The sequence below is a fragment of the Taeniopygia guttata genome, chromosome 10, assembly GCF_048771995.1.
Source record: "Taeniopygia guttata chromosome 10, bTaeGut7.mat, whole genome shotgun sequence".
Taxonomy (NCBI): domain Eukaryota; kingdom Metazoa; phylum Chordata; class Aves; order Passeriformes; family Estrildidae; genus Taeniopygia; species Taeniopygia guttata.
Window position 1 is genome coordinate 6821809 of NC_133035.1, and position 17136 is coordinate 6838944.

A 17136-nucleotide genomic window follows, 5' to 3' on the forward strand; every position below is an offset into this window, starting at 1 on the left:
TTTTTTAGAAAATCTGTAAGAACTTTAAAAATGTCTATTTCTGAATTTGCGTTTATTTCATTTCCTAAAATTTTAGCATGTTAAAGATATTATTCTACAATCCAACCCTTTACTGGAGGCCTTTGGGAATGCAAAAACTGTACGGAACAACAACTCCAGCAGATTTGTAAGTCCCTCTACCTTTGAGATGATTTTACTCTTTGTGCTGTTACAGAGAGTGTTCAGGGGCATAATATTACTACAGGTGAGGTAAATCTGAATAAGATCTAAAGTGTGTTTTAAACCACGGTAGATGTCTGAGGCTTCTGTTTCATTCTGTGGAGGTTGTGCATTTCTTTCTCTATATGTACTGGGTACAATTTTTGAAGTACCAAGGCGGCAGCCTTTACTAATATTATACAGGCAGTAGACAAGAATTACCTTCAGTCTGTCATTCCAGGAGGGTCAAGATAATCTCATGAAGTGACTGCTCACTAAATTGCACACCACAGGTTCCATTTGAAAAAGTTACACATAGGCTTTAAAAATTTGAGATGTGTTCCTTGGCTAACATGAATGTTAATGCAGTTAATGTCTCCCTGAAAGCAAGAGGACCTGGCTTTGTTTTGCTTCCAGGCAGAACAGTTTGCTCCTGGTTGTCAATCTGTTGAACTGACCTGCTGTGTAGGTGAGCCTTATGGTTTCCTTTACACTGAGCAAGAGTCTCAGCAGTGAAGAGAAGCCACTGATCTACCTACATTTACATTAGCATGGGGTGTGTTATGTTGAGCTGTATAATGCAGAAAAGATGTGGTGGTTCAAGAGTCTAAGCTTAGGTTGTACCTTGAGGTATCCATAAAGATGAAATACCCTCGTAACCTTGCTTGGAATACAGTACAAGTGCACAATTTTTGATTTGCATTTACTAATCATTTAACAGTTTGAATTATTTATTGCAGGGGAAATACTTTGAAATACAGTTTAGCCCAGGTGGAGAACCAGATGGAGGGAAAATCTCCAACTTTCTACTGGAAAAATCTCGAGTTGTAATGAGGAATCCTGGAGAGAGGAGTTTTCACATTTTTTACCAGGTCAGAAGTGTCTAAGTCCTCTTTGAGTTATGTAAAGTATGTAGGACCCATTTCTCCTTTTGATTGAATAGTTGTTCTCAAAGCAGTGAGATCTGAGTGCACACTGCAAGGGTAACTGGTCTCTGCTGGGAAGCTTAGTAGCATGGTGAGACACCATCTGCCATAGACCTGCCTGGCTGCCTTTCAGAACAGAATACTGCAGTATTTCAAAGCCTTGCTTGGAAACTCATTGTGAATTCCCAAATGGAAAAGTCTAGGAGAATATAATAGAAAATGAGAACTTTTCAGCAGATTTCTATTTAAACTGGCCTATATATATATAGAGAGAGGCCAGTTTATATATCTCTGTTTTAGCCTATACTTCCTGTGAAAGGGAAATTTGATTCTCAGTTTATTTTTCTGAGACATTTATGATAATACTCTTTGTTGGATTGTCCAAATATCCCCAGTTTTTGTGTTTGACAATACTTTACTGGCCTCTGATGTGCGTGGTCCTCACCTGCTGGAGTGCTGCTAATCAAGCTCTACAAAACTAGGGCCAAGACAGAGCTTTGTAAGTGACAGCTTCACATATAGTTGAAGTGCCACTGCCAGGAGGGAAAGCTGAGTTGACACTGGAGTTGCTCCAGGAGCTGTGTGTTCTCCTTTTTCCAAGGTATATGTACAATTTGTCCTGTCCTGCTGCTTTTCCTGTGGCCTGGAGAAGTTGTTTTGACAGCTCTGTTTTGAAGTTTGTTCCTGGTGCAGCCGTGTCTGTGCATGGCCTTTGCACAGGTCTGAGGAGTGTGATGGGTGCTTGTCCTCACAGAGAGCCACAGGTGATGCTGAATGTGCAGTCAGCTGTGCCTGCCTTGCAGCAGGTGTGGAAAATGCATCACTCCTAAGGATTTAGGGAACTCATTGTGGATGGAAAACCCATTTTTCCTTTTCTTAATGAGTTAAAGATAATGGAAGGCATTCAAGGCAGTCACATTTTTAGCTGTTTATTAGTTGTGATGCTAGAACTAAACCATTTTTGGGAATGGAATTGAGAGCCTGGTCTTTTGGGTTAAGCAATTACCAGAAGGTAGGAAGGATACATCCCTGGCACAGCACCAGCCATATTGCTTCCAGTAATTCCAGGCTCAGTCACCTGTTTCTGACCTGCTCATCTCTGCTGGAGATTGTTGGGTGATCCCTAATTTGGGGGTTTTTACTCTGCAGCTAATTGAAGGGGCCTCCTCAGAACAGAAAAGCAGCCTTGGCATTACCAGTATGGACTACTATTACTATCTGAGTCTCTCTGGGTCCTACAAAGTGGATGACATCAATGACAAATCCGATTTCCAAGAAACACTGGTGAGTTCTTTGCCCTATGATTTGCTTAGTGGTTGATGTATGTTAATTTCACTGTTCATTTTTAGCAAAGACGTTTATCTACTAATGTGGGAATGAGAAAGTAATGTAGATATAACTTATTCTAGTTGTATTTTGCCAAGAACAGGAAGTATGTTAACCCTGAAGACAGGTTTTGTAGAAAGGTATTGTGATTTTCAGTTTGTTCTTTTTCAGAAGGGTGCAAATTTAATGAAATTTAACATGTACAGATAATCTGTAGTATGAAAAATGTGAAAATGCAAACACAACAAGGAGCTTGCATTAGAAGAAAATTATAAAAGAGTGCCCTGTTTTAGCTGAATTACCAGTGCTGGCTGACCTTCCATGCTTATTTAAAGCAGTACAGCTGAAAAGCTGGAGAAAGGGATGTGAAAGCACAGATCAGGAATCTTTATCCAGAGCTGCTGCCCGTTCATTGTGTGACCTGACCTGCCAACTGCTGGTGCCTGTTCTTAGGAATTTACTATTTAGAGTAGATGTATTAACACATTTATGCGTGTAGCACATGTAAAGGCCTAAAAAAATAATTGTTACTGTTGTATTGGAGCTCATTTGGTATTTTAGAAAAACAGTTTGTTGAGGATACCTTCTGTAAGTGGTCATGTACTCGGAACACTCCAAAACCCAGAGTGCTGGGGATTTTCTAGTAAGTGGCTGAAATTCACAGTCTCAGCCAGACACTGGGCTGTGTTTTAGTCATTCACTACAGCTTCGCAATTCTTAGTCTTGGTGGGGAAACTGACTGTGCAGGAGGAATAAAATCATTGTCTGTTAAGTTTGTTGTTTCCCAGTTTGCAATGAAACTATTTATTTTTAGTGTGACACTTTAAAGCAGGTGTTTATTTTTTCCAGGACTTATTTTGTTAATGCATCTTCTAAAAAGTGTAGATGCTTCTGTATTTAATTAAAAAAATACAGAAATGCTGAAGTAGAACATCTGGTACCCTTTGAAACCTCAGCTTTAATGAAATTTGATTGTGTTAGGAATCTGAACTGCTTTGAATAACTCTACTTTTTAACACCAACATTTTAAAAGGATTTCTAAGACAAGAGTCTTCGACTAATGCAAATTTGTTTGTTTTTCTTCCCAGCATGCAATGAGCGTGATTGGGATCTTTGCAGAGGAGCAGGCATTGGTACTGCAGATAGTGGCAGGAATATTGCATTTGGGAAACATCAGCTTCAAAGAAGTTGGCAACTATGCAGGAGTGGAGAGCGAGGAGTGTAAGTACCTCTGGAAACTGTTAAAGGAGCAGCAGTGGGCTGCAGCCCAGATGGCAGAAGGTGAACTGCAATTTAGAGCTGCTTATCCAAACAGAGCATAGTTTCTTAAAATGAGAGGCTGCCAGTTGAGAGTATCTGCCAAAACCAGGTGCTGAGGGCCCCTCTTTTGTCTTGTAAAAGGCCGCTGACTTAAACAGAGTGTGATTTTGAATTTGAGAAATCCTGTTCTGACCTTTGAGTGTGAAATAATCGACACTGTAAGAAGGGCTTGAACTCCACATCTTTCTTTCAGTGCATCAGCACACATTCATAAAACCCCTGTTTATTGTGTGGTTTGTGTGGCCTCCTGTCCTATGAAAGCAGCTCCCAGCTGTGGGTGTCCCTGGCTCAGGACGTAGCTGGTGCCCAGGCACCCACACAGGTGTGTGCATGTGTCCTGTAAACAGGGGTTCAGAGCTGAACTGAAGTGCAGGCTTTACATTCTAGTTATGTTCCCTGTCTCACGTTCCTCCACTGATAGCTCATTGTTAGCTACAGCTACTGAGTAACTTTCTTTTCAGTTCCCTTTCCCACAGGCCCTGTCCTCGAGTCCCTCAGCACATGCTCTGCTCTGTAGCAGCAGGGCTCACAGCAGCAAGGTGTTGGAATGTTAATGGACTTTGTGTTTTAAATGTTTTTGTTGTGATTTACACTTTGCATCTAATGTGGATTGATGCTACTTAGATAGTTTAAGGACAGAGTGAATGAGCACAACATACATAACAGTACCATACACATACCTGTGTGTTCCCTTAATTCTTGGTTCAGAATGGGTTTTATGTTTAGGAAAATTGTGTGTGTTTAGTTTTGCATACTTTATTCATAACTAATGCAGTCAGCTTCACAGTCAACTGTATCAGCATTCTCCTGCTATTTGTTTTAGGAAATTGGGAAATAAAAATTACTAATTTTTAACCTTTCTAGTCTCTCAAATTAAGAAGTTAAGTGAACCCAGAGAAAAACATTTTGATTCCAAATGAGCTATTGTACTTCAGTTTAAATCACAGTGTTAAATCTTTCAATCAGATCAAGATATTTGGAAGCCATACAAGATGGTTACAGAGTGAGTTGCATCAAAATAACAAATGGCAAAGACATTAATTGAAAATAAATCATTAGAAGTGAATGTGTTTGAGCCATGTCCACCATGTTTCTCCTGCTCCCTGGGATACAAATGCATGAATTGTGTATGAATAATACATGGGAAGAAATTAGAGAGTAGAATGAATATCAAACTTACACATAAATATACTGATTTTAGAGAAGCCAGGGAAGAAATAGCCACATCTAGCACATCATTTCTGCATTGTGAAGATGAAATTGGTCTCATTTCTCCATTAGTCCTCCCCACAGTTTACTGTTCATCCTAATCAACTAAATAGTAAAACATTTATAGCCTGCATAGCCACAAAAGATAAAGCACAAGGAGCCACCACTGGTAAGTCCTGCTTTGTGTAAGCCTGAAATAATAAAAAGTTTAAGAATTTGGTCAGTAGTGTTCTCATTGTTCTACAGCCAGTTGCAGAAAAACATGCAAAGCTGTTCTTTGGGACACCAAAAACTCTACTCTGAGTCAGAATCAAATCTGTACAGACCATTCTCGACAGACCTTTAGACAAATACATCTTTAAAACTGCCAGTGATTGCTATCTGCTCTAGTTTTTTATTATATTAGTAGATGAAAAAAGTTCTTATTTGCTGGAAATCTTCCACGCTACAAATCATGGCAAATAATAGTACTTCTCTCTTGGAAGGAGAAAAGAATTTTAACTCTCCCTCTTTACACTTGCATTGTATTGAAAGGGTTGGTTTTCACTTCCTGGAAGCCCAGGAACTGAGCCCAGTCTTTTCAGCTTTCCTTCACTGAGAGTATTTAAAACTATTCCTCTGAATGCTACTGATGACTCTTTGAGGATCATTTTTTCAATTACTTGCATATCCTGCTTTATAATAATTTCCAGACTGTAACTTTATGGTCCCTAACTAGGGAAAACAATCAGGCATCTTAGGAATGTGAAGTTGTATCAAGTGCTGGCCAGCTACTCTTCCCTTACAGTAAATCATTAGCACTGGGAAGGGAGAGTTTCTGAGCTCTGCATGGTGCTCCTTGCCATTAGACTGTCTTCATAAATTCTTACCAGTAGTATTGGTTAAGCATTTTTCCTGGCATCTTTACTGTATATGTGAGCATATCTGGTGGTCTATAATTGCCTACATTCTTTCCCAAGGTAAAGCATATGATGATGGACCTTTTCATGTGCTCTGCATCCTGAGTTCTCTGAATTACCAGAGATGTTGCCAGTGGCTCAACTTTGTGTGGTTCCTGGTACCCCAGAGTAAATTTAATCAGTTTGCTGATGGTAATAAATCACATTTTAGAAAGCTGGTGGTTATTTCCAATTTAAAAATACTTTTGGAATAACGTACTAAAGGGTTTAGGGAAGTCATGCTGTGACATTACAGATGTGTAAAGCCCAAGTGACTACCACCTTAGTGATTATTTTGCATCCTCCTCACACCAGTAAAATAGATCTGAAACCAGTGGAACATGGAGGAAACACTCTTAGAGGATCATGTGGTTTAGTGGAGGTGCAATACCAATCCCAAGCGTTTTCCCCAGGAGCTCTTTCCATTTGCTTTCAAGGCACTTTTGTTTTTCCACTCTCTCAGTTGTGTGATAGCTGCAGTAACATCTGCACCATGTGCTGAGACTGTAGAGAATACCAGACCCTGGGCTGCTTATGGCACAGATGTAGTTTTGTACTTTACTTTTAAACAAGGGGAAACAGAATTGGCAAAGTACTTAGAGAATAAGAAATTAAAAAATAAAAGGCAAGGTAATTGAAAACTTTTTGCAATGTCCTAACTTATAAGACGAAAGAGAAAGGATATTAGGAAACAGCCTACTTTTTATTACATTTTAAACATTTCATGTTTTTACAAGGAATTTTCAATGGTGTCAATTTTATTTCATGTGTGAGCTCTACATTTATTTCCATCTCCTCCAAGAGTGATTTGTTTGAACCACACAGTTCAAAACTATGTCCTGTGGCAGCTTATGTGTTTGAAGGACTGAAGGTACAGAAATAGCTGACTATTTTACTTCAAGGTTGTTTATCTTAATTGAAATCCATGTAAGTAAAGAGTTGAAAGTGTCCTTGAGGAGCATAGGGAAATTTTGAATTGCTCCTCTTTTTTTCTGTAAGTTTTATTGTTATTTGAGATAAAGTTAATTTTTTTCTTTGTTCTGTGTTTAGTCCTTAAGTCATAATCCAGCAAGCCTGATCTTTCTTGCAGTTTTAGCTTTCCCTGCTTTTCTCCTGGGAATTAACCAGGACCGCCTGAAGGAGAAGCTGACCAGCAGACAGATGGACAGCAAGTGGGGAGGCAAATCTGAGTCCATTAATGTCACACTAAATGTGGAACAAGCCTGCTACACCAGGGATGCACTGGCCAAGGCCCTTCATTCCCGTGTTTTTGATTACTTGGTGGATGTAAGTTGGATTTGTTTGGTTCTGCTGAAGTATCAAAACAAGTTCAAGGGCACTAGGAATGTTCCCTGCAGGCCTTTTCTTGCCTGCCATTGCTTTGCCCAAGCCTGCCCAGTGCAGTGGGAGTGTGACCATGGATACAAACACAGGGCACTGCCTGGGACATGAACTGTGCTTGCAGGCCCCTGCTGTGAGTGTCCCGTGTGGGATCCTGATCTCCTTCCTGTCAGCATCCCTGCTTCTCTGACTGATTCCTCCTTCTTAGAGAGCAGAATTAGCTGGTTGTGCTCCCCTGCTCTCTGATCCCACTTGCCTGCAAAGAGCCCCTTCAGCAGCAGGACTTGGTGGTGAAGCCAGGGGCCAAATTCCGTTCTCCATGCTCAAATGCTGTCCTGTTCAGAGTTGGAGCCTGGGCTGGGCTGGAGGCTGGGAGCCCTGGATGCTCCTGGTGCAGCAGGGATCTGCTCCCTGGGGGAGCTGCAGTGACCCAGAGCTTCCCTCCTCACAACAGCCCTGTCACCCCACTGGGCCAGCACTGACCTGCGCAGGACGGGGACACAGAGTGAGGTGAAGAGATTCAGTGTACCCTCAGCAAAATTCATCAAACAGCAGACTTAAAGCTGTTCTTTTTCTTTTGGCTCCTTTTATTTAACTGAGCCAATTACAGTGAAAAGGAAAGATTTTTGTAGATAGTAGATCTAAAGGCTCACTGACCTGGAAAACAGGATAACGTACTGTTATTTCCTAACTGTTTGTAACACTTTATTAAAAAGTGAAAGCAAAATAACCGTTTCTGTATATTTGTATTCAATTCAAATATATTATTTTAAAATAATTTTAATATAAATATGTAAGAATATTGATGTATTTCATTTGTATAAACTACACTTTGTTTTATGTTTTGTTTCTGTTTTGTTAGTCTATTAATAAGGCTATGGAGAAGGACCATGAAGAATATAACATTGGTGTCCTTGATATCTATGGCTTTGAAATATTTCAGGTATGGCAATGGAATACTTGGGGTTTGAGCAGATCTGACCTAGGAGAGGTTTTTTTTGTAATTTAGAGGGGAAAAAATTTAAACCAGAAAAAAAATCACAGATCCTATGGCCAGAATAAAAGCAAAAAAATCCCAACGCATCTTCCTGGACATTGTGATCTCACTGGTAATGTCTCAGTAAACATGAAGTATTAAAGAAACTTCAAAGAAATGAAGTCATTCATCTTAAAAGAAAGAACTGAGATTCTACAAAATGTCTATAAAGTCAGCAATCCATCTGTCACTGACAGTGTTTCTTTGAAGCTTATTGCCAGCATAAGAACTAAAAATTATGGTAATAAGGCAGGAGACTAATTTTTACATTGTTTCCTTTTCTACAGAAAAATGGTTTTGAACAGTTCTGCATCAACTTTGTAAATGAAAAACTTCAGCAGATTTTTATTGAACTGACACTGAAGGCAGAGCAGGTAACTGGATATTTATGATTTTGGAATTCATAAATGAGCTATTCCTTTTTCAGCTGGTGGAAGAATCGAGGTTTCATCACCTACAGCAGATCTACCTTGTTAAGCAAGACAAAGGGAAAGAAAATAGCCTTTGTTGGTGGCTGACCCTGAAAGTGTGAGGCACACCAGCTGCAGGCATTTGTCTCTGCTGGAGTGGTGCAGAAGCCAGTCCACCCCACGGTGTGCTGCTGCAGTCGTATGACTGTGCCCAGGCGTGCTGCAGTCTGACTCACGGGCAGGGATGGAAAGCTGCAGCCTGCCTCCAGCCTGGGCTTCCCTTCAGCATGACACACATTTCACTGGGCATGCTTTACTTCGTTTCCTCCACACCTTTTTATTTCTTGAATAGATATATTTATATATGTATGTGTAAGAATGAAATAGATCAGAGAAATAGAGAAATACTTGCGCAAGTATTTGCAGTTCCCTGCTCACAGTCTTACTGCCAAATCTCACTTTTTTTGTTTCTGCATGGGAGGGCAGACAGGATGCAGCTGAGACAGGAGCCCTGTGTGCAGCCTGAGCTCAGGGCTGGCACCAGCTTTGGGACAGTTTTCAGGAATGCCCAGACACAATTGCCTCTGTAGGAAAGTAACCAGTCATGGCACTTGTGCACAAGTGACCTGCAGAGTGTCTACTGAGCCTTTCTGTGTGCAGCTGACTGGGTCAATTTAATCAAATTTTAATATGGATTTTTCCTCAGTCTTTCTTTAGGTGTCTTTTTAGATACAGTAATTGCAGCTTGTTACTTCTGTATGCATCTTCATTTCATGTGCATTTCTAAGTGTGTTGTCTGGGGGATCTGATCCTCAATGTGCCTGTCACAATCTGAATTTTTAAAATAGATCAGGATGTGGATACTTAGGTGCACTGTCAAGATACTGTAAAAGTAATTTTGTTACTATTTGCAAAGTGCTTTGACAATAAATGCAGTTGAAATCTTCCTGCTGTTGTCAGTAACCACGGAAGGGCTGTGAATGACAAAGGAATGTGTGGGGAGAACAGAGTAGGATTCCAATTCATCTTCTAGGCAGCAGAGAGCTGGATTTAACCATCAGTAGGGTCATTTCTCCCACCTCCACCCAGTCATACATTTGGCAAGTCTTCCTGAGCATGAGTGGTGCAGAGTTTGTGTCTGTGGAGTGTGTTGTAAATCTAGTGCTACATCTACAGTGCAAAAGAGTATTCGCATCTGTTTCTTTTTACTTAACAGGAAGAATATGTGCAAGAAGGAATTAGATGGACACCAATAGAATACTTTAACAACAAAATAGTGTGTGACCTTATAGAGAACAAAGTGGTAAGTATTTACAGCAGACAGGTGGAGAAAACAAGATTTTTTCTCTTAAATGTTTGAGCAACTACTTTTTCTGTAAAGAAGGTTTATAGGAAAATGCAAATACTGTTGTTCAGTTACTGAGTCATACTAAGTCTATATATAAATCTTATATAAGATGTCTTATAGGAGCCCTAAGATATGTCATGTAAGATATACTATTCAAAAAGAGAACTATAGTCACATGTCAACCATAGCATGATTGATGTGACTAAAAAGACAAAATATTTTTTAAAAAATTGTATCCACTGAAATTTATCATAACCTTACTGACATGCTGTACATCAGATAATGCTCTTCGTGTCCCTGGGAGATGTAATTCAGTTTGGGGAAGTTACAGCATCACCTTTCCTTCAAGGTGCTGTTGCACATCAAGCAGAAACAAGTGAAGAGACAGTATTGTAGATAAAGGAAATTTTGTGGTTTTGCTCCATAGACTGTTCTGTAGTCTCCAGTATTTATGTTCTGTTTTGGGATGGCAACAAATGTTGAGTTGTGCTTTAGGTCACAAGTAGGTTGTTTCTCAGATAGTTCTTTATCCTCATGTAGGCCAGAACAGGTTTGAAAGACTGGAGTGGCTTGTGCTTAAATGCACATCAGATTTTGCCCATTTTCTGTCTGTATGAGGATAACTAGGAAGAGAATAAGATTTCCCTCCCAGTCTCAGATATTTAGCTCTACATCTATTAAACTACAGCATGTCCATTTACTTTCCTCAGACATGGGTTTACTTTTTGGTGGAGTGAGGAAAGAAACTTTAAACAGATGTTGAGTGTTTTCATGTTTTCTGTTTCTTCTATCATTTCCTACTGTCATCCCATGAAGTGTCATCTCTCCTTAAACTATTTGCATATTGGTGTGAAAGTTCATCTCCCTTGATTGGAGGGAAATCCTTCCTGACTGTGCTCTGGTGTTTTTGTAGCAAAGACAGCATTCTGTTTGGGGGAAACAACTGGCATCATAATTTTTTCCCCACTCACTTGAGCTGCTGTTCTTGTTCCCCAACACACCAGAATCCCCCGGGGATTATGAGCATTTTAGATGATGTGTGTGCCACAATGCACGCCGTGGGAGAGGGGGCTGACCAGACACTGCTCCAGAAACTGCAGATGCAGATTGGGACCCACGAACATTTCAACAGCTGGAACCAGGGCTTCATCATCCATCATTATGCTGGAAAGGTAACATGGAAAATCCTCACTGAACCCTCTGTAATGTGTTTATGAGCAAAGAGAGCAGTAATGAGAGGAAGGGGGAAGTCCTGCAGAGGGCTGGCTTGGTTTTGCACAGCCAGATTCTCTCAGGAGACAGTGTCTCTTCACAGTGCAGGGAGCTTGGGACAGAAATGCCTTCACAAATGGCCCTTGCAGGAGAGAGGATTTTGAGCCTTGCTGCTCTCAGAACCAGAACTCAAGTGTAATAAATAGGTGCCCCATAACTTTCATTAATTGTAATCTTTTTTGTTTATTATAGTAGTAAATTTAAAGAATTCATATATAAAAGTGATGTTTAGGTGATGATATACCAATAAAACTGGGAATATAATGTGCAGTTCTCTCTTGCTTGGATTTATTTCTCAAAGTATTCATTGTTTTCTGCAGTTAATAACAGTGAATCCTTACTACACAATAATTTTTCTTAGTAAAATTCAGTATTAAATTCACTTGCCATGTTCCATTCACTAGTTCCATAAGTTTTTTTTAACTTTGACTGTAAATGGAATTTATATTTAAGGATGAAGCTCCTTTGTTTATTGTGAAAATGTTTATTGATACATGCAAGAATTTAGTGCTCATTGTAGTATCTAAGCTATACCAGACTAACCAAAAAGTACAGAACAGCAACTGATGAGGACATAATTTAAACTTTCTTTAATTATTGGGTTCTCAACTTACCACAAACAATCAATTTCCACCTTGGCCCAGGTATCTTATGATATGGATGGATTCTGCGAGAGAAATCGGGATGTTCTTTTCATGGACTTGATTGAACTCATGCAGAGCAGTGATTTGTACGTAAGCAAAACTTGCTTCAAGCTAGGAATGCCGTGGTGGTTCGGAGGGGCACAGAGGGCCTGACTTCTCTGCTTTGCACCTGCTGGCCTCCTCTGTGTAACAGTGCAAATACCCAGCGCTGCAGGAGAGCAGCAGCGCTGCATTACCCCGACCTTCATTTCTACAGATTGCACAAAGGGAGGCACTGCAGTGTCAGAATCAAATGCTGTAATGGCAGCCTTTGTTCTGGCCTCAAGCAAGGCCATCAGTGTTCTGGCATCCTCTCAGAACAGGCACTGTTTTGACAAAGTAACAGTTTTTTGTGATATATTTTAATTAATTTATGGTTATTTTTTAAGAAGTGTGAATTTTTTCAAGTCTTCTAGATGTCTGGTGTCATGGCTTTCAATGCTCACTAAAATAGCAAGGGGTCTTTGTGAGGAATGAGGCTCATGGAAAGTACTAATCTTAAAATAGATTTGATATAACTCAAGAATAATAGAAATAGCTATTTATATTCTGCTCAAGTATCAACTTTTACAGCATATTCCTTGACATGACTGCATTGAATTGTCTTTCTATGCCAACCCTATTTTATAAATTCTTTCCTAGGCCTTTTATAAAGGCTCTGTTTCCTGAAAATCTTCAAGTGGACAAGAAGGGCCGTCCTACCACTGCAGGCAGCAAAATCAAAGTATGTCTCCTTTTGCAGTGTTGGGGTGTGTATATGTGGTTGTATGTTTGTGTATGAATTGCTAAATGAATTTTTAAAAGTATTTTCTTTTTTACTCTCCTGATATTTTTAAAGATAGCTATTAGAAGTATCTTCATGGCAAAGTGATTCATTGTTTCAGTATTGTTAAAATTGTTCTGCCCAGCATAGGTGTTCATTAAATGCTGTATTCACCTGCATCCTGTAGCAGTGAATTTTCAAAAGGAGCAGCTGATGGTTCTTATATGTGCATAATGAAAGAGCCACCTCACTCAGCCTCTCATGTCCTACAGGTAACTGCAGATAGCTGGTCTCTCTGCAGTGCAGAAATGCCTGACCCAACACCCACCCAGTCAACAGCAGTCTCTCTACTGACCACAGAGTGCCTTGCCTAAGGCAGCCAGGGTCTGTTTGGAGACTGATTGTAGGATACACACTTAGATTACACATGACTTGCAAATCAGTATTTTACCGACCTCTTTTCTCAATGTCACCCTGACAGGTTCTCTTAATGCATTTGCTTCATAATTTTATATAGAAGTTTTAATGTATTACATAGCTGGAGATAATGGTCCCTTCTATTTACTGATAAGTTTATTATGAGGTGCATTTTATCTCAACTCCAGCAACTTTGGTTGTTGGAGAAAGACCAAAGGCAACTGTATCTAGCGAATGGAATCATCAGCAGATAGTTGATAATTGTAGAATTCCCTCAGGATTTACCCTGTACAGCTCAGATCCTGTTGTTCTCCTTTGACAGAAACAAGCCAATGACCTTGTTGGCACCCTGATGAAGTGTACACCCCACTACATCCGCTGCATCAAACCCAATGAAACAAAGAAGTCTCGAGACTGGGAAGAGAGCAGGTATGGATCAGCAGAGCGTGTGAGGAGAAGCAGTGCTAATGGTCAAAAGAAGCCACAAAAATTCATAATTTGTAATTGTACAGCCTACAAACAGAACTGCATTCTTTAAGTATCAGAAATGAAATTTGGCATGACCTCTCCTAAACTTTGAAGATAAGTGCTGGTCACTTGGTCTAAATCAGCACTTAGTGTATGCAGCTCTTGGCTTTTCTCCTGACAGTTATGAAAAAACACCATTTGCATGAGTAACACAACCAGTGTATTAAAGACTCTTTTCCATGTAGAATGTGCACACCAAATGAATTATGATAATTTCTAACTTTAGCTTTATGCTTTGAAAATAGCTTCTATTAAGAAGCTAGAAAGCCAATAGGGTATCTGTATCTGCTTTTATATATCAGACCTGCCAAAAAGTTTTTATAACCAACAATGGAGAAGGTTCCTGTTTTACTTACATTTAATTAGCCAGCTCTTTAAAAAGAATTGACTGGAATGTCATATCAGGTGATTATATAGACATTAAATAGATGTCTAAAAGAGCTGTTTGATTTATCACATCTGGTTTAAGGCATCTTTAACTACATGGTGCTTGTAGCCCCTTCCTCTTCTGTGGAAAAGATGCTGCTCTTTTTGCACTGGGGTGGGGGTTCAGTAGCTGTGTGGGGCCCTAATGTAGGTATATTCATTACTGTATACAAAGTACTTCTGAAAATGGTAAAATTGCTGATAAAGCAAGTGGTTATTTTTATCACGGTGAAACAGCTTGCAAAGTCTGATAAAAAACATTCTTGGACAACCCCAGCAGAATTCCCTTCCTGCCTTGCCAGCAGATCAGCACAGTCACATGCAGATGGAGAGCACTTACAGAAGCTATTGGGACTGCCCTTCAAAGTGCCAGTGAGGGCTTGGCAGTAAATGTAGACCCTCTCTAGCATATCCACCCTGAAAATCCTACTGTGCAGCACCTAATTTCTACTGGCACTGGAGACCAAAGGAGGAAACTAAGTGATCCTGGGAAAAGTATTTATAAAACTTATAGTTAAAAATTGAGGGGCTTTTAAAATCAATCATTTGCATATTGGGAAACAGGCCTGTTATTGTGGAAGGTGTTGCTAGGAAACCAGTGAAACAAATACAGTCCTAGTCCTGAGAAAAGGATAGCTTTCAGGAAACCCCTTTAGGAGCAAAAATGGGCAAGATTTCTTCTTGTTTTCCTATAGTGAGGATGGTGTGTTACCAGTAGCTGCTGTATTTGCCAAGTGAAATACAGAGGATTGTATACTATCAAGCTCAGGCAGAAATGGAAATGCTGCTTACAGTGGTAATCTACCTTCATCCCTGTTTAAACATCCCAACATTCTTCCATTTCAATCTGTGATCGCCCTTCTATTGTACTAGGCACTTAGTGACAGGTCTGGGGAAAAGACATTTATATGCATGTGACAATTCAAAGTTAAGCTTAATCTTGTTTCTTAAATTTACTTTGAAAAATATTTGACAGAAATAAACACAATTGCGTTTATGTAATACTTTGCTGATTGGTTGATTTAAATTTTTTTTTGTTTTATTTTCTTGTGTGGTCACATAATGCTGCATCATACACAGGCTGCCTTAGTCAGTGTAATGGGAGTAGCAAATTTGCTTATTAGTAGCAGGTTTACTAGACCGTGAAAATGTAACTGAAAAAGGAAAAAACCCTTTCACAAAGCTGCTCTTACTTCATGCTCACAGAAGCCATGGAACTCCACCTTTCTGCTGCTGCTGAATAACTCCAGAGTATTTAGCACTGAAACATAGGCCTTGTGTAATATCTAAAGCTTGTATAATACCTTAGTTAGTCCAGAAATTGGGGTGTTCTTGAAATGTGTTTTTGTTCAGGTCCTGGCACAGCCATTTGGACTTGTATTCAAAACTGCTGCATTAGCTGAATTCCCAGACCCTGACCTGCTTGAGGTTGCTGCCTGAAGGGAGATTTTCAGTGTGTCTATTCTCAGAAAGGAAAGGAAAAAACCAGAAAAATGTCTCAAATTTTCTGGTGCTGGACACTGATACTGGCAAGACAGTAAGAAAATGGGAGTAGTACTGTTGTTCCAGTGCATTATTCCAGATGTGAACAGGAGGGAAAGCTATAAACAGGAAAATGTATTTTTGTCCACCAACTTTGTACTGTACCAGAATTCTTGGAGTGGGTACAAAATACACTTGATTCCTTGAACACAGCAAGATTAAAATGTGTAGTAGTTTTTATTTTAAGCTATAATAGCAAATATCACTCATCATTTAGTAGAATACCTCTCAAAAGTGGTCTTCAAAAAAAGGAAATAACGGAAGGGATTTTGTCATTTGTAGCAAGGAATTTCAAAAAATTTTTCCCTTCATACTATGACTCATTTGAAAAAAAAATCTCAACACAAAAAAAGAAAAGGGCAGTACATTTGATATTAAAATTTAACTTTTCAAAATAGCTAGAGAAATAACATTAACTGAGAGTGTTTCAGGATTTGAAAAATCTTCTGTAAAATCTGACAAATAGTAAGCAAAACAAAATTAAATGGCTTATTACAGCTCACTTAAAAAAAATTGTATGTAAACACATGCTCCTTTATATACTGTTTGTTAAACTTGCAGGACTAAAATCTTATAAACTTATAGTTCAGACTGAAAGCTAAAGCTTTTATACTTTTTTCTGTAGAAGAACAACATCAGAGTGAAAAACTGACATTGCTTCTTTCAGCATATGACTTAGATGAGAAAAATAAGGAAATGCAAAAGAAATCAGCAAATGAAATTCTTCAAATCAAATTACCAAACATTAAATAGTAGACTAGCAAGATATGTAAGAAGAAACATAAAATCATAAATGTGTCACGGGTCTAGAAGGAGGGAAAAGTGCCAAAGCTTTTTTGTTTTGCTGTTTTTCTGCTTAGCATTTCATGGGCACATACTTGTTCCCTGATTAGAACCTGGCTGGAAGTCTTGGTGTGAGGCAGCTCTCTCCTGGTGTTGGGATAATGATGCTTCAGTTCCCAGGTGCAGCAGTTTCTCCACAGCCATTAACACTTTCTGTGGGACTGGTACCAGCTCAGCTTTTGTTTGTAATTTAAAACGTCCATGGATGAGTCATCCATCACTGCTTCAGCCAGTCTTGTGCCTATCCTCGAATCCTTCCTTTGCAGCATGGTAAAATGAGGAGGATTTCTAGCTTCTCATCAGTGTGCTGACCTGGCTTTCTTCTTTCTGATTTTTTGTGTAGTGAAGGTTTAGCATCAGGGGCTTTTTCCAGCCATCAGATTTGGTCTTTTCTCCATAACAAGGAGGAAGAAAATGTGTTGCTGTTTGAGCTATGCAAAGCATAGGAAAAACCTTCAGTAAGAGCACACAAAACAATTTCGCAATCCCTTAGATACCAGCTGTGTAATTGTATTGGTAATAGTTACTTGGCCTTTTATGGATTTTATTATTACCTAAGAAATTTATACACAAATTATTTTGGAGATGGGAAGTTAAACTAGGAAAAAAT

The 17136-nt window shown here is 39.3% G+C and overlaps 1 protein-coding gene across 4 annotated transcripts in view; it reads left to right on the top strand.

Annotated features, from left to right (window-relative positions):
• MYO1E (myosin IE) overlaps positions 1 to 17136 on the top strand; it is a 75303-nt gene that overhangs the window by 40255 nt on the left and 17912 nt on the right. For all 4 annotated transcript variants that reach the window (XM_030281029.4, XM_072934069.1, XM_072934068.1 and 1 more), the window contains 12 exons: positions 77 to 166; positions 939 to 1070; positions 2274 to 2408; positions 3539 to 3671; positions 7008 to 7204; positions 8121 to 8201; positions 8582 to 8668; positions 9921 to 10007; positions 11057 to 11224; positions 11969 to 12054; positions 12650 to 12731; positions 13510 to 13616. In XM_030281029.4, coding sequence (XP_030136889.4) covers positions 77 to 166; positions 939 to 1070; positions 2274 to 2408; positions 3539 to 3671; positions 7008 to 7204; positions 8121 to 8201; positions 8582 to 8668; positions 9921 to 10007; positions 11057 to 11224; positions 11969 to 12054; positions 12650 to 12731; positions 13510 to 13616 — 1385 coding nt within the window. The remainder of the gene's footprint in view (positions 1 to 76; positions 167 to 938; positions 1071 to 2273; positions 2409 to 3538; positions 3672 to 7007; positions 7205 to 8120; positions 8202 to 8581; positions 8669 to 9920; positions 10008 to 11056; positions 11225 to 11968; positions 12055 to 12649; positions 12732 to 13509; positions 13617 to 17136) is intronic.